General features: G+C 38.9%; 1 protein-coding gene across 1 annotated transcript in view; it reads left to right on the top strand.

The window, feature by feature from the left end:
• The first annotated feature begins 307 nt into the window (after positions 1 to 307).
• TPK1 (thiamin pyrophosphokinase 1) overlaps positions 308 to 18,284 on the top strand; it is a 223,895-nt gene continuing 205,918 nt past the window's right edge. The window contains exon 1 of the mRNA XM_027883260.1: positions 308 to 407. Coding sequence (XP_027739061.1) covers positions 308 to 407 — 100 coding nt within the window. The remainder of the gene's footprint in view (positions 408 to 18,284) is intronic.

The following is an 18,284-nucleotide window of genomic DNA, read 5'->3' as shown; positions in this document are numbered from 1 at the left end:
TTTGTTGCATCTAGGAAGCAGCAGCAGCAAGTGGGAGATTAAATGAGAGAGCTGTATAGATATGGGGTCCTGTTGAGGGTGGCCTTCAGTAAGTAAAAGTCACTTATAAATTAAACATTTAATAAAACCCTTACCAAGTAAAAGGTATCTAATGAAGTTTTGACAGCTTCTCTATCTGAAAACGGTGAAACCTAAGAAGCAAGGAAGTTTGTGGAGTTGCTCTAAGGTGGTTGGGCTAAAATTAATCTGGCAAAAGTAAAATAAAAAAAAAGGGGGGGGGAGAAAAAAAAAATCAATATTCTTACTAATGAGAATCAACATTCGTCTTGCAGGAAACCTGAAGTTTTGCCTTCTGATCCTGAACCAGCCTTTAAACAAAGGTCATTTTCATTGTCTGTGGAGCAAAGGTAATAATAACTTACATACATCTTCATTTGCTTATTTACTTAGCTGCTACCCGGCTAATGTACTTCATGTCTGTCGAATTGCAGTGTGGCGGTTCCCTCTTTGCTAGAGCAACCTTCTGGTGAGGGTGTGAATTGGCAGAATATGTCCCTTGTTGCCGAATGCAGCAAATGAGCTGATTATGCAGATTTTGCATCTCTGCATTGCATACGTCAGTGGGAAGTTTATGGACTGATCTGTGTCAGACTGTGGCTTTTCAGAGGCAGCTTAGGAACGATCATTGTTTTGCTGACGAAGTGTAGCAGATCAATGGTGCGTATAAGAGTCCGGAAGCAAGCATTCCTTTAAAGGTCGTAAGTGAAATGTGTTAATTTTAATCAAAATAAAATGAACCGTGTAGATATTAAGTTGTGAAAGCGATGGGAATTGGCGTGCTTGTCAGAAATATGCAAATCAGATTTCACGACCCCTTTGTTAAATATGCGCAGTGCTAACCATCGTCTCTGGTATGATAGCTCCAGGTTTACTGACATTTTGTGGAGATATGTAAATCTCTGCAAGCTTGGAACTATTAATTCCACCCGTGCAGGAATGCAGTCCTTCAGAAGCTTTCTGAAAAGCCACAGGAACTGTCTCTAACTTTTTACCAGGTTGTGAACCTTGCAGAGAGATTCCTCTTAGCTGACTGGGGAAGACAGAGCTGTTTGATTTCACCGTAGGCAGAAGGACTGGCAGGGGGTAGCTGTACGGTTGAAACAAATTGGAATAAGTGGGCAGGATGTATTAGTATCACTTAATTCCAGTAAACCCAAATGAGGTGCCTATGTAGCCAGACAAGTGAGGAGAAATAAGGGAGAGAGCTTCACTAGATGATTCAAAGCATCTGAACAAGTGCTGTACCCCAAATGAGCTCTCTGTCATTTGCATAATCAGCAAGAAAGGGAAGGGCTGTCAAGTTGTTTTGTAGATATGATTCTACTTATTTTTGCATTTAAAAAGGTACACTGAGAGACTTGTTCTGTAACAAATAATGCAGGAAAGAAGGTGAAATATTTTGATCTTATTTCTTTGTCCCACCTTTCCTGTTCTGAGGGTTGAGGTTAAAAAAAGACACAGCAAATCAGACATGGACAGTTAATGGCAGTATTCAGTGTGTTGTAGTACCTTGCATATGTTGCTTTTGTGTTGTGTTCTGTTAATCAGACTTTGTTTTCCTCTGTCCTTTAGCATTTTAAATCTTCCTCTTTTGATCTGACCTTGCAGCATGGAGGGCTTCTAATTGTAACATTAATGGTTTCTTAATTGTAGTGCTTCTAAGACCACCTAGTGTGGAACTACCACACTGGGTTCCTGTTCTCTGAGCCTAATTGTGTTGAAAGTGATTATTGGTGCTGGGAATAGCTTTCCAAAGAGTTTGTGAGACTTAGCAGCAGAAGTCCTATCTAAGCTAATAAGACTTTTGCTGGTAGGTTGCTTTCAGAAATAGGTGGATATTTCCTATCTAAGTAAAATGACAGAGGAAGGTGGTGACATAGTGGACCTGAAGTGTTTTTCTTCAAAGCGTCTTCAGTAAACTTTAGTGAATCCAGGAAAAGGTTTTGGCATTGCCTGGGTTACAGTTCTAGTGGACTACTGTAGATGTCAGCAATCTTCTGGACCCTGCTTCTGAAAGAGTTTCAGCAGAGAGACTGCTTCAGGACTAGGAGAACCTGGGGAGTTTGGTGTGTCAACTGAAAGAAGTTCTGAAAGAAGGAAACAACCTTAGAAACTGTGAATCCACAGAATATTGCCAGCTACACAAATTGAGATGAAAAGGGGAGAAAAGTGGAAAGGAATAAAAGGAAGATAAAATATCGTCCAACTTCTCAAAGCTACAGCAATCTTGGGTGTTACACTGAGTACAGTATGCTGAGATGTTATTTTCAACTAGGTTGTGTCCTGTTAAAATAATTCATTTCATTAGCCTTGTCAGTTTAGCATCAAGTGGAAATGAAGGTGTGATTGATATGTCCTGAGTTTAAAAAAAAAAAAAAGAAATCACATCAATAAGTATGGCTATTCTAGGCTAAAATCATCCCAGGTGTAACTCCTCTTGACCTCAAGAAGAAGTGGTTGCAGCTAATTAGCCTTTGTCTTATTACACACTTGTGAGAAATCTATTTTTACTGACATACTTTTGAAAAGAACTATTTCAGTCTGTGAATACAAGTTCGCATGAACTTCCTTCCCTGTGCATTGTGAAGGACACTGATCTGTTTTCATCCCTTCCAAAGGACATCTTTTACCATTCCCACCATACAAGCGGCATAAGTGACAATAGTGAGTTAGCACAAGTTAAAGATTATATGATTTCAGTCTATTATATTCGTTATGTAATAAATCAACCTAGAACATGTTCCCTTTGTGTCAGGTACAGTCATGTGGTAATTAGTGCTGCCCTACAGGATGGAGTTTCGGGATGAAACAGTGGAGAAGGGATAGCTTGCAAAATCAGGGTGAAGAATTACATGACGGAAAACGCTGGTTGTTCCCTGCAGGATTTATTGGGTTGGTAATGGTGAGAAGGGGCAAAGCAAGTGGCAAGTGAAATTGAAGAGAATAGGTCAGTAAGGGGAAAAGCTCTCACTGTAAGTGAAGCTGATATAAGGAGACTGAATATGGAAAAGTGAGGTGGATGCAGAGGGTTGGAAGTAGACAATGAGTAGGCATAAGGCTGGGAACATCAGTCAAATCCATCAAAAGTGCTTTGGCCGTAGCTGCTAATGCAGTGATTTTTACCTGAGGAAGATGTATGGATTCCCTTGTAATATATGGAAGAGTCAGGGTCCTGCTTTCCTCAGAGCTGCACATTTTTCTGTCTGTGAAGTCTCTGTAAGGAAGACTAGATCCAACACGGCTTTACCTTAACAACACCCTTACACATTCTAAATTCCTGCTTGTGTGAAGTTTCTAGCTCCTGATTTGAATCCTGTTTAATAAAAAAAAAAAAAAAAAAAAAGGCTTTGAAAAAATCCAATTTGCATTAGTCTCTAGGGCTACTTTGCAAGTGGTTTCACATGTAAATATATCTTTAACAGAAATGACTCTGAGTTGAAAGTCTAAAGCTGTCTTTATGTTAAGTTTGAAAACTACAGAAGCCCAGGCTTTAGTGGCTGAAAACAGAATGGACTTTCTGGAGAGTTAAATGAAAGTTCCCGAGGCTTTGATTCTGCTCTTTAAAATCTCATTAATCAGAAATGCAATGACTTACTTATGCCAAGAATTTCAGCAATGTCTAGTGATTGCAAGTGCTTCTGCTTTTTGATGTCTCCCTAGGGAAGAGGCAGAATTATTGCTGTGCTGAGAAATTACCTCTGTAAAATTGTCTCAAGTTCAGGATCTGAAAGTTGTTCTTGTTTCTGAAAACATTGTCCCTACAAGCTACTCAAATGATCCAGAATTGTCTTTATGTCCATCACTTGATGATAGGATGTTAAATGACTGTGCTTTGTAGAGCACTTTCCTTTCTTAAATGTTGACAGTTACAGCTGTAAAGAGCAAGGAATTATGCTTTGAAAAAATAAGATTATTATTTCAAGAATCAGAGTAAAATGGCAACATTCTACAGCAATCTGATGAAGTTGTGCTTTAGAGTAAGAAAATGGGTCCATGGATATTTTTCAACTCTTTCAACGGTTGTGATACACTGGCCACACTTGTCTTCCTCAAGAGGATTGAGATCTTTTTTTGCAAATAAAGATGTTCCATGAAAGCTTTTAATCAAACAGAACGTGCTGAAGTAGTTTAAATATCAGCAATTTATACTACCAAATGCCCTTGGCTGACGTACTAGAATAAACTACCAACATCCTTTTAGAAGGGACTGATTGAATCCTGACAGGGATTCGGTATTTAATGTAGGAAAAGTAGATGGGAAGGAGACATCTGTGAAACTGGACTGCAAAAGGATGTGCCCTTCAGATGTACATCCCTAAAAAGTCTCTTTCATGGACCTTTCTTTTCAGTGAAGGAACTCGGGGTCCAGCTATGTTTTCATATGCTGCCCTACTGACAACACTACCAGCCACATCTCTATATGCATAGTATGTAGTCATCTTATGACACTTTATAGACTGTGATAATGGAGGAATTCCAGAAAGAGGAATGTTGCCCACCCTGGAGATTTCAGCTCTATATTTTAGGGGGGAGAATCTGAGTTAACAGAATGCATCCTTCCACAGCAGCAGTGTAATAACTCAAATTCAAACTCTGTTAAATTGTCTTCATGTAAATGTTTTTTTTTTTACACTACTTCTGTTGTGATTGCTTATCCATAAATTGAGCTTTTTGCAAGTTCCCATCTCTATCAATACCCACATTGCAACAGTCAAAGTGTCCAGTGGATTTTAAATTGTATCTTGAATGTGAGGCAAATTTCCTATCAAGGTCAGCCTACTGGGTGGTGAAAATGCTGCTAATGAATGGATGGTTAGCACCTGGAGGTGACTGTGCGTTACAAAATATCTCCTCTTATGTATAATCGAGTTGGGAAAGGTGCTAATTTGTATCTCCAGTTTCAGAATCATCTCTCTTTGAATGCCACATGCTCACATGCATTTTATGCTCCATATGCTTCTGCCTCCAATCTAATTGATGACTGATATTTTGAATGTCTTCAGTTGAGGTCCAGTACCTGTATGTAAAGGTAAATAAGAGGCAAGTGGTGATGTAAAGCTCAGGTAGATATACAGAGGGGAAAGTAACAGATTACTTGGAACAGTTGTATTTTCTCAGACCAGAGAAAAGGACATTTTAGTTTAATAACAGGAGGGAAATAGTGTGAGTTTCCCTGGTGCTATTTTTTCTTTTCCGTAATTTATGCCTTTTCCTCCATTGTCTTTAGTGGTTGAACTTACCTGCGCTTTTGGAATTATTGGTATGTACAGCCATTCACTTTCCCTTTTGCGTATCATCAACGAACTTGCCTTGTTGGCATATGGTGAGCTTTTTCCTCACCTTTTAGTTTCATTTCCAGCTGAACTTACTTGTAGTATATCTCAAATTTGTACTGGACTCAGAATTGGCAGCTGGCATAAAACTTGAGGGAATTCAGAGCAGCTACTATTAATAAATAGGAAAATGTTCATAAAAATGGTGATTGGGATGTCACATGGACTGGTATGCTTTATTGCACTTTCCAGGAGGCATCCAGACTAGCAGTAACTCTTACTGCGGGCCTCAGCTAAACTGCTGTGTTCTTCCCTGAGAACAGAGGGACTCTGTTCTGTTAGATTCTGGATATGTCAACATGAAGTTCCTTTTTTCCACATGTGAATCAAAACAGGAATATAATTTTTGAGTTTGTACTTAGTAACTCAAATTAGCTGTTCCATGCCACTCAATTTAGATTTTAAACAACATTTTCTTGTGGTGGTGGTGTGCCTGTTGTTGGACACAGTGCTCGAGGTGCAGAGTAGTATCTGGATCTTAGGACACGCAGTAGTTTGCATTAGCAGGGATTTTGGGAAGAGAGTTTTTCTAGACTATCCTTTGCCTATGACTCAGTGTATAAGCTTGACATCTACCACATTTTCATTGCAGAACTGTAAGCTTTCTATTTATCTTCATAAAACTGAGCTTAAAACTCCAGAAATATGGTAAATTTTCCTGTTTGTGACTGTATATTGTGTGTGTGTCTGGTTCAGAATTGGGGCTCTTGAGAAACAGAGCCTAGGTATGTGAACCTAGGAATTTGAAAAACGGGGTCTCATTGATTTTTGTGAATTTTTAGATAGTTACTAGGAAAGCTGAGAACAGAGCCGATCTTCCAGGTCTTTTTGGATAATTCAGATTTACTCAATGTAGTAGAAACTGTGATAGAATTAGGTTTTTAGATAAAATTTGAGACATATTGGGCTGCATTTTTTTTTTTTTTGGCTGTTGATTTTAATTTTCTGCAAAACCAGCAACAGGAAATTCTGAGATCTAAAAGGATTCTTTGTTTGTTTAATGGATTTGAGATTTTTTTTTTTTGAGAAATTAAATAAAAAAGGGTAATTAAGGTTCCCCTCTGTGATGCTTTGAAAAGCTAAACCCCGCTGAGCTGAAGTTCAGAGTAACAGAACAATAGAGAACTACTTTGAAGTACCAGTGAGAAGCATAACAGATGATTACAGCACAAGAAAAAAAAAAAGGGAGGTTACTACAGTGCTCTTTCTATGAAGCCAGGATGCAAATCCCATTAGGGGAGTGCTAATGTGACAAGATTCACTCTATAGACGCCTTTGATAGCGTCCTGTTATATATCAGGTTACCACGATGTTTCCCAGAGGACTGCTGAAAGAAGGAGCGTTGGAAAATATTGTCAAGAGAATGCTTTGGAGCACCCCAAGCAGAAAGAGAAGCATAAGGCAATAGAAAAAAAAAAGAAAAAAAGAAGATTCATAGCTCGTTTTGTTAGTATTCAGCAAGAGAAATGGTGCTGGGAATGAACCCAGGGAGCAGGGGTGAACGAATGAGGTTAGCGTAAGTAAGACCTGTGGCAGAAAAGAGCAGGTTCTTAATCCCATAAAAGGAACACTTGGATTTTCACTGCCTCAAGCTACACAGTGAAAAGCATTTAAAAAGCTTGTTTCTCTGGGAGTTACTACAGGGCAAAAGTATTGTTTTCGTAGCTATAGCTTAACATGTGCCCACTACAAGGGTGAAGTGTAAGGTCTCGTAAAAGATGGATGTTATTCAGAGTTGCTGGTGTCAGGGTCTTTGCACTGGCTGTGATGGCCTTTGGATCAAACCACTGTGTTAAAGTCTTCCTTTTTCTCCTACTCCAGGGTTGCCTTAGGGCAGAAAAACTTTTTATTTAAATAAAAAAACAAAAGTTAAAACGCAAAACAAAAACTCCAAACAAAACCAAGCAAATAAACAAAACACTTGCAAACAAACAAAACACACACAAAACAAACCAAACAATACCCCCAAAAACCAAACCAAACCAAAAAAAAAACCAAGAAGCCTCTACTGGTACAAATGTTTCACCATTTAGAAGTTTGGATTACTTTATTACCAGGGTTGTAATAATGAGTAACTCAGGCAGAGAACAGTTTAACTCCTCTGTAATATGTTGAGCCTGCGCTAGTATTTATTAGCTGTTTGACTGATAGAGTGTAAATCCTTCACTGTGTTCAGGGCCTGAAGGCACACCAGTAGTTTTGAGATTGTGGATGTTGGATTGCTGGTATTCACATCTGAATGGTTTTCAGACTGTCTTGGGCTCACCCATATTATCAAGTATTAAAACTGAACCTCAGATTCATATAAGTAGAAAAATAGCTATTTTTTCCGCTCTACTCATTATCTCTGGTCTTTTGTACAGGTAGGCTGTTTTGTTAGATTTCAGCGTTGTGTAAATGTGTTACTAAAAATAGTAAGTGCATTTGCATTTTGAAAACAGCATGGTGAGTTTTTTTTTTTTTTATTGTGTAATTGGTTAGATTTAGGCAAAAAATTAGCACACAGAAGTGGAAAAAGTATTGTGGCTATTAACGCTCTTTTTTCTCACAATTATTTATTTAATACACTGAGGAGACAAGGGTGATGTACCTCAGCCTGTCTTTGCTTTCATTGACAGCGAATTACACTGGAACAGAAAGAAAAAAACTGCTGTATATTTCTCATTGTGAAAAATTCTGTTGACCTCAGAAATAATGGGGGCAACCTATAATTTTTAGGGGTGTTTTACTATCATCTTCCATTGTTGGAAGCTTTATGACTAGCAGCCTGAGGCAGAAGCTCTTGATATCAATATATCTTCAGTTACTTTGAATTAGTTTGGTTCAGACCTTCATAAAATTCTTTCTTTTAGAGAGGGCTTGCCTCCCTCTGTTTTTACTGAAATAAAGCTTAATGTTAACTTTGGTGTCCCGGATATGGTAATGTAAGCATTTCATTCAATGTAAGCTGCAGTAGCACTGAAGTAATTTGGTATTTTAGACTGTGAGTATTATTCTGTTGGATTTTCTTCTGAAAAATCCTGTCTGCTTATGTTCAGAGCCCAAGGTCTGGCTCGTTGGGAGTTCTGTTTCTGGCAGCATGAGTTATTCAGCAGGTAACTAAGTTTTTCCTTATGTTTGAACATGCACTCGTCTTTCAAGCTCCTTGATGTTACCTACATCAAGTACTCGGCTTTAGCTTCTCCCTTCCAGTAAGCCACAGTAGTCCATGGTATTAGCTTGGTGTTTGTGAGGGGTAATAAGCTATCAATAATTGACAGTCAGCACTCTTGAGGTGTGCTTCACTCGAGGAAGAAAGGAGAAAGAGGGGCTGATTTGACATCGCAAGTCTTTGAAGAGGCCCCCAAACGTTTTGAAGTGGAAGAACTGGGGAGGCTCAGAGTGCATCAAGGCTGCGCTCTTAAATGGCTTACAGAGAGCAAGAATTCATAACCTGCTGTCACAACGACTTAAAATTAATTTGGGCATGTGCCAATTCTTCACTTTGCTAATAAACTCTAGATATTTGCAAAGATTTTTGAGTAAGCTATTTAGCCTGAGAAAATATATGGTTCAACACAACACAGCTCATGTTTTAACGCAGGCTTAAGGTGGGTCCATAGCACTTTGAAGTCCTTTGACCAAAGTGATCTAAGTGTAGTATCTGGCCCAGATCATACCAAAAAACTTGAATTATTGTTTGGTTTTGGATGCCCAGATTGCCATCTTAAATGGACTGTGGTTTCCCAGCCTTCTCTTTGACCCATCCAGGACTGAGAGAGAAGCTGAGCACTGAGCAGCTGAGGCATGCAGTCTTGCAGCACATATTAACAGCTTGGCCTGTGTTTCATCTTAATTTAAAACCACTGAAAACCCTGAATGTTTGAACAGTCCACTTACTGTCTTGACAGATAATCCAAGATAAAGGGAATGAGAATTATACCTTCTATTCCTAGGAGGATAAATATTAAGTTCCTTACTTCTCACACAGAGCATGACTGCCAGCAAACCTTTGCAAAGCAGCAATGCGGAATATGCTCTCTTTCTCTAACATCTTCTAAAGTTGAAGAATTTTAGTAGTCAGGAGGAGAATTTTGTAGGTGGGCCTACATCACAGAAGCAGTATAGAAATGGTCTCTCTCTAATTTTCATGTTTTTTATTTTTCCTATCTCAGTTTAAGTAAATGTGGAAAATTGCATCCTCTATAACGGATGCTGCATTTGAAGGAGCCTCTGTGGTCATTCAGACTTCGATCTTTTCATTGCTAAAGAAATGTAAAGTAATTACAGATCTGGAACATGATTTTTGATGAGGTGTCTGAAGAAATTGATTAAAATTAGCAAAGTGTCCTCAAGAAGTCACAACGTTTGGTCACTGCCAAATGAATTGCCCTTAGTATGGCACAGATCATGTGTCAACTCTTTAACTGAGCTGTGTAATCATTTTGACAAATGCATGCGAGGCTGTTATGTAATATCAAAAGGTGTATTTAAATTGCAGGAAGGCTTTAGTCCATCAGAAGACACTTCTGTCAGCAGCAGTAGTCTCACCAAGAACTTAGAGCCAGGTGAAACCTCTGAATACCTCACAGAACTGTTTTAGTTCACTCCACTTACCTGCTTGGCCAGAGACTCACAGACTGTGCTTCTTGACTTGTTTTCTGAAGTTGGATAACTGTTTCAGAAGTTACTGTGGGAATGGAGTGTGAGCAAAGACATGGGCAGGGAGAATGGGAGAGGATCATGCCCAAGCACACAGAGCATTACTGTCTAATCCATCATTTTAGGAAAAAAAAAGATTAGGTCAAGACAAAAGGGATTGCAGCCAATTTTAATTCCTGGATATATTAACATATTAAGGAAGTAGAGTAGTCATTCTAGTTTGTCTATCAGTTGTCCTTGGTGCTGTTGTAATATAAATAACTGTGATATTAGCAACTGTTTAACAAAAGCTGCAATCTCCTGGGTTTTTTCCCTCTGCTTCCTGAAAGAGAATAGAAAGCTTAGAGGCTGCAAAAGTCCACTAAACTCACACTGACAAGGTTTAAAGTTGCTTGAGTAGCAGTGCACTGGGTTCTCCAGTTATACCTCACTTAACTTGAGAAATTAATGTTAATCTGCTTTATTTAGTCTCAGTGCTATTTGTCTTCTACCTTCAGATCTTTCCCACTAGCCGTCTCAAACTTTCCTTCTCTATTTAGGACAGTGAGGTTAAGACCATGGAGACCTGCAAAGCTATCATCTAATTTTGAACATGCCTCAGTTGTCCTTTTCCTTGACCACCTCTTTTTTCTGTAGGCTTTTCCACCTTTGTCATAGATCAACATTCTCCTTAGAACTTTGTAAAACCCAGATACGTATGAACAAGGCATCTGAAGTTGACCTTTTGTCTGGGAGGGAGATTGCTAATGTTCTTAGCAGTGATTTGTGAAGTTTTCTTTCCTTGGTGAATTTAGGATTAGTTTAGTGTTTAAGCTTACTTCTAAACCATGCATTTAATTTTATTGCTTTTTCTTTAGATCTATAGATTGGAGTGAACATTAATGCACTGGTCATATTTCATTCGGTGATTATAGTGCTTGATATCCTTTGTGTTCACCTTCTAGAAAAGCTTTGGCAGCAGAACTGACTATGCCAAAATGGATAAGAAGGACTAGAAATAATAAATGCACTATCAATTTGGCTGACACAATTCAACATTTTAAGTTTTGTTTGTGACCCACTGTTCCATCTCCAGCAATTTGAACATATATATGTAATGTCCTTTTTTAAAATGTGCAGGCAACAGGTAGGCTCTAGTGCTATTAGCCTGATAAGTCTTTACTAAGAGAAGTTTCTTTTATATTGCAAGTGCATGCTCCTGCTGTTCTCATTTAGATATTAAGTTTAGAGGCGTACAAAATTCGTTGAAGTTTGCTGCAAGTCTTAGCAGTTTTTGTGGTGTGTAGGATTTTGTGTGTGTGGGGGGGGGGTGTTTTGGTTTTTGTTGTGTGTTTTTGTTTTGTTTTTTATGAATGTGCTGTCTTATCCCCCTAGGACTGCTTATAATAACATGAATAACTGCGCACTGAACCTTTGTCCTTGCTGATGCAGTAGCGTCACACTGTCTAGGCCACTTCTTTATCAAGGTAGTGCAGGATGCTGTAGTTGTTAACCCATCTTACTAGCCATAAAAGGTTCGGAAAAAGGATCTTGAGAACACTTCAGGGTAACAAATTCAATTTACATTTTATATCTTGCATTTGCAGTAAAGATGTATGCAGCTCGTTTCCGGGTCCAGAAGAACGGCACAATCATTGCCTGCAAATGCTGCTAAAAAGAAACTATAAAATATTTTGTTCGGAATTGGTTTGGGGGTGTTTTAAATCTGTTGATCCTAGTTTGTTTGTGATGAAGAATATCACCTGTTTCCTGTGAATTAGTGTGGTGGCTTGAAGAGGGCTTAATGAGGTGGTTTTCTTCATTCATAGACACAGTTGTTGAACCTGCAAAAGAGGAACTTTTGTGGATGTTTCTTTTTTCTTAGTGAGACTTCAAGACCACTGTAGACATTCACGTGGGAGGTAGAAGTCTCTGTTAGATGCTAGTGTATATGAGTGGATTTGATGATTTCTTGCTGAAGTCTTTAGAATAAGAGAGTGCTAAGAAATAGTGTTCTCATTAGAGACAAAACCCACTCTGATATGGGCTGAAGGATTTTGAGTTTTCGTTTGGGAAACCAAGTGCATGTCTCCTCTTCACTTTTCCTCCGTGTGGAGAGGTCAGAAGTCATTTCAGTCTCTGCTCCCTTGGGAGTTACGGTGATTTCTTTTTCTGCAATCAGTTAGGAGCTATTGGTCTTGCCTCAGGGAATCAAAAAAAAAGTAGGACATGAAAGTGGGACATAGATTTGCATGAGGGCACTGAGTCCTTCCCTGATACCTCTGTGGAAGAACTCCTCTCTGTCTAAACATGGATGATTGATTGTCTAGCCACATGTCTCTATAGGTCACTTAAGAGGCTTTTCTAGGTCTAGAGATGTTTCTTGTTCTCACGCCATACCTCACTTCCAGTTTGGGAATCACTATCAGAACCAGAATTGTGATTCAAATCTTACTGCAGGTACATACCCTGTTGTCTTCTGAAGTGCCAAATGTTTCCAGACACTGAGGGAAACAGTAGAAAGGAGGACCTGGCACCACAGTCAAGTTTTAAACATACGTGTTCTGAGCAATACTGTGATGACATGAATGTTAATCCATTTCTGGGATATCTTCCAGTTCGTTCAGCATTTGAAATGTAGTGCTAAAATAAACAAATCATCCCAGAGTTCACCAGAGACTGAGAACCAACCATTCATTTACTTGTATTAAAGCAACTGTTTGCTCAGAATGTTGTTTCAGTCTATTGTTAATTTTGTAGCATGGATTTATTTTGTTTAGAAAAGGCATTCTGCATTCACATTGGAAGCAGCTGAGGGAGAAGCTGAGTGTGGAGACTGACACAGTGTATTTTCACGGGGAATATATGGCATATTTTGGCATTCCAAGAGAAATGTCAAAGTTACAATATATACTTGAGCATAAACAAGTGTAACGAATGCTTTTTCAAAATAGCTCGGAGAAGTCGTGCCATTTAAAATTCTCAACTCTCATTGCCTTTGATTCTTTGGAAAATCCTGTTCAAATCACATAAAAAATACGTGTTTATCTAACAGATCCCCAGACTTTCTTTCCCCATTTACAAATGAAAGTTGAGAAAAGATCCTGTCATGCTAAGATGCGAGTATCCATACGGCGCAAGTTTTGGTTTTGTTCATGGTTGTTGTTGAGATCTAGTCAAGCAGTGGTGATCATCAGAGTCTGGGTTTTCAAGACTTACGTGGACAGTTTTGTTATGATAAGGCAAGAGGCCAGAAGTCTTCATCAGCTGTGAAGGTTATGTGTGGCTCTGTGGCAATGCACACCAAACACTGTCATCTTCCTTTTCTGTGCAATTTATTAATGTTTAGAGAATAGAGGTGGATAAATATTCTTTGAACCCTTGTCGGTGAAAAACCGCAAACTGTTGAAACCACTGGTCAGCTTTTCTGTGACTTCATTAAATCTTCATTCAATGTCTGTCTCCTTAAAGTGTGATTCGCTGTGAATGATAAGCTGGCATAACCATTCCGAGTGTCAGTTTGTGTAGGAGAATAAATCACAAACCTGCAAGGTAGTAAGGTCTCACGTTTCAACAAAGAAGCTCATCCAAACTCCAAACAGCAACACTTTCCCAAGTAATACTTTCCTTGAATAAGTGTTCTTTGGAGGAGTGCAGTAAAATGAATCCTGAATGTTAAAACTATTTTTCAATCTCAGCTCTTTTTGTCTGTTGGAGTTTAATCTATTAAAGTTCCAAATGAGTGTGAATTCCAGTTCATTGCCCACTGATGTTATTTAGGCCATAAGACTTGTGAAATAGATTTTATTGACAAGTTTGAAAGTTAACCCTCACTTATGCTCCTGCTTAGAGGATAGGCTCTGAAAGCACAGGCTGCCACACTTACTTTGTCCGAATCTCTGATGTAAAATCTTTAGAAATGTAAACAAATACCGATGGCTTGGGCTGCAAATAAATTCTATTTATCTCGCTCAGAATTTTAATGCTTTTCAGTAGATTCATGAGGAAGTAAGTAATTAACTACTGCATAATACCAAGGTATTTATTCAGATGTTTTATATCATTAGCTTTTATGTGCAGCCATAGGCACCTGAGACAGAACTCCTGTTCCTGCTTATGTCAACAGTAGTTGTTTCCTTGACTTTGGTCAGAGTTTCAGAAAGAAGTGTTGTCCTCAGCCACCTTCACTGCCCTTGCTGATAGACCTCATCACTCTCCAGAGCAGTGAAGTCTATGCGAGAGTTGTCCTTCCCCAGGAGAAGAAGGGAGGAGTTTCCAATAGAATGAGCTGTCTGTGCAGAGTTAATGACACTTTATTTCTTCCCTCCATCACCCTACTCTCAAAGATGCTATAATGGAAAGCAGATATGGACAACTGCTTCATCTGTTTCACATTCTTTATCTGAAAGTTGCATTTTTATAAGTAGCTCATAAAAGAGTAATAAATTTTGATTTGCTAAAAGCCATCTGGTTAATGGATTGCTTCAGAACTATTTATAATAGCAGCTATCTATGTAATTAACCATTATAAAACACACTCTTGTGCCTATAAGTTGCATATTGCCTTTGTTTATTAACCCTTTGCAAGTGATGTATGGCTGCACTCCAAAGTCCAGGACAGATTTTGTTTGAAACAAGTTTAATATTGAGTTAATAATTTAAAATTGCATTTGTAGCTGTATTGTATCTCCAGAAACTGTCTCCCTTCGCTGTGTGCTGTTCTGGAAGGCTTACACCTTGGATTTAAATCTGGTGGTTGATGTTGTCTCTTAACTTCAGAGGTTAATGAAAGCAAGTGCAGTGACATGGCCTGAAGTTGGTGTTCAGAAGTCTCCTACTACTTAAGACTATTTTCCTAAGTGTTTCTTTAAGGATCCAGCAAAATAAAAATGCTTAGCTGATCTTGTGTGAAAAGAAAAAGACTGTGAACGTGCAGCAATTGCAGAGAAGTTGGCAGAAATTTTTAATGTGACTGAAAGTGTCTGAGTGACAAATTAGTAATAAAAATGTCACTAATTAGACCATAGTAGAATCTTGATAATCAAAACTACTTGGGTGAGACTAAATATATTCAGATGACAGGGAGCCCAGATAATGGGAATCAGCTGAACAGAAAGACAAGCTGGCAGCTTGTTACGAAGGCAGGCTTAGAGGGATGGTGGGTGTTTTGAATAAACAAGCACCTAATGTAATTACAGAACACAGTCCAAAAGTAGTAATGAAAGGACAGCTGGATGAAGAATTTTAAATAGCTGGGAAACATCATCTCCCTTGAATGAAGAAGGTCAAAGGCAGTGCTAGAATTTTGTATTTTTATTGAGACAAGTAAGCCTGAGAAGTCTGGCATAAACCAAACTGAAGTCTGCTCTGCTCTACTGAAAAAAAAACGTTGTGCTCAAAGGGGTGTTTTGGGTCTCCTGCTCTGCCACCAGCACGAGTTCGTGACATGGGACGTTAATAGGATTTGAGTCTGCAGCAGGACTAATTACCTCTTTAAGAGGGTTAGGGCTAGCTGATTTCCTCAGGTAACAGGTTAGTTCTGTGGTAGGAACCGGTGGCACATCTTCTGGGAAAAGGAAAGAGACATGGGGAGGTTTGCTTTTTCCTTGGGGCAGCTGGTTTAATCAACACAGTTTAATAGGGAATATGCTGAAAATGCTAGCAAGTGCCCTTTGCAGGAAAATGAAAGTTTGACAGTGAGGGAACAAGATGCCCATAGATAAAAGAAATAATCCAATGTCAGTATCAGCTATTGTATGAGGAAGAAACACTATCAGTCTTTGACAGGGGAAAGTCTTTTAAAAGGGATCTTTCTGATTCATGGGTTGGTAAGTTGAACTGACTTACGGGGATGCTGTGATCCTTTAACTCATTTGTTCTGCTGATTCTAATGCTGCATTTTTGTCATTCTTACCATCCCTTCTCAGGTGGGATTGTGGGAGAAGTAGTACATTAAGTACCTAGTTTAGTGCTTCCATGTGAAGCAAACTCATGGTGTGAGGTGAAAGGGCCTCTGTATGGAAAAGAAAACAACCTTAGAAAATCGGGCTATAGAACATGTAGGATGAAATGGCTGTGCTATGAATGTCAGCTTTTCAACTAGCTAGTAGCTTCTCAATCGCCGTGTCATTGTGAAGGGTATTTATTACAATGGGTGAGAGTTTTGGTTCCAGCTTTAAGATAATGCTTACAGCTTCCAGAAAATAGACTGGGTGAAAATAACCTTATTCTTTTTTGTTTTTTAAAAAATTGCCTTGCTGATCCAGCCATGTCACACCATAGCAAGACTAAACACAAGTGTGATTCCCTTTATCTTCTCCAATTTGCTGTTGTAATTACTGTAATGCACTTCTACTGAGCTGTCCCTTCTGTGTTGCAGTAAGATCATTTGTGATGATGGCAATCACAAAGGATGTTACTGCTAAACAAGCCCTGATCTATTCTTGATAATATACCACTTTTCAGCATCATTTGATTTGAGGCACCGGCGTTGTCTGTCCAGGAGTCCTTCCTGGTGAAGGCAGAGACAGAGACACCACCGTAAAGGTGACTCGGAGTGCCGACACCAACGTTCTGACCCAACTCACCCTGTTGAGTAGTCTCCTATCTTGTTCTTCTGACTGCTGTGCAGAGATTTTTAGGATCAGTTAGGCAGGATGAATGAGGGTCAGCGTATATATTTGAACCTTTAGTCCCCTTGATAATTGTAAGCCCAGGGTTTTTTTCTGCTTGCCTGCTATCTGACACATAGAGGTTTGCCAGAGCATCCATTTTTTGACATCCCCTGCTTGCTCTCAGCCTGGCTTCTGACAATACAGCTCTTTCTCGCACAGGGCCCTTTTATTCCCACTATGCTTCGTAAATAATTAATATCTGGATGTTTCAGGCTTTTCCCTGGAGAACCTTGCATTCACTCACCAAGAATTTCCTCACAAATTGGTGTCATGCTTGAGTAGTCAATGGATGCTTACACCAGGCGTGACTGACTTCTGCTTAAGGTCAGATCCTCGTACCTTAAATTGATAAGTAGAGAAGAAGGTGTGATTCAGATTTAGAGTGGGCTTTTCAGGAATGTAGTCAGCTTTTCAACTAGCTAGTAGCTTCTCAATCACTACGTCATCGTGAAGGGTATTTATACAATGGGTGCAAGTTTTAGTTCCAGCTTTAAGATAATGCTTATAGCCTCGAGAAAGAAGCACAGTCTTACTTCCAAAAATGAACAAATTTCCCATAGGGAAATCATGAATGGACTAATTGGGCTTTTATAGTTATCTTGTTGCAGAATACGCAACCGTAATTTATGCAACCCTAATTATTCACAAATTTGCATCTACTCTACCTCTATGATGAAGACAGTGTGTATAGATTATTTCTGCACCCGAACTAACTCAGTAAAATATTAAATGAGCTTGTCTGATGCTGATAGATGACAGTCATTTTTACACAGGAACGCGGTGCTGGTGGTAATGAAAGACAGGCTGGTTGGGTTAAGGGCTGATCGTGCAAAAAGGCTGCTGTGAGTTAACAGGTCAAATTTAGACTCCAATTCACTGTTGCACCAGTGTTGCAAGTAAGAATCAGCTGCAGATTTTTTTTGGCAGGTACTTATGTGACTTCAGCAGCTTCTGAGTGGGAACACTGGCGAGTCAGAGCCTGTTCAGGTATTTAACATAACACCTCAAATTCCTGCATTTGTAAGAAATATCTTGGTAAAGTGTATACAATGGATAGGCTAAAGACTTTTTCATCTATCATAATAAGGAGTGCAGTGATCCCCTAGAAAATTTCAACTTAAAATAATTTGTCTGCTTACAAAGTCAGTGGTATTTTGAACTACCCAGTATTAAAAAACTATGCATTTCAATGGAAAGAAATACACAATTTCCACCTACATTTTCTCTCAGGTCAATATTGTGTCAGGGTAGCAGTCCTTATCTTATCCAGCTGTGGGATATACTTTTGTTGAGCAGCTTTCTGAAGTGCTTCTTCAGTGGGTCCAAGTCATTTCCATTACTAAGCAACTTTATAGCCGTGGGAAATTTCTACACATGTGTATTTAAGCCATCAACAAATAAGAAAATAGATAAGACTCATACTGAAGACAAGAGTTACAAGACACCCCCTTTTTAATGATGTTAAGTTTCTCTGACCTGGAAAAGCTAATAATTTAGTTCCTTGTATTTTGGCTAATGGTTGCTTAGTGCCAAAAATAAATTTTAAAAGATTCTTAGTAGCATCAAAATAAAAGTTGCAATCTGGGACAGGCTAATG

The sequence above is a fragment of the Empidonax traillii genome, unplaced genomic scaffold (assembly GCF_003031625.1).
Source record: "Empidonax traillii isolate 1590-97213 ecotype Southwest subspecies unplaced genomic scaffold, ASM303162v1 scaffold122:size1458747, whole genome shotgun sequence".
NCBI classification, from domain to species: domain Eukaryota; kingdom Metazoa; phylum Chordata; class Aves; order Passeriformes; family Tyrannidae; genus Empidonax; species Empidonax traillii.
Note: the sequence above shows the minus strand (reverse complement) of the source record. Positions and strands in the feature narration are given on the sequence as shown.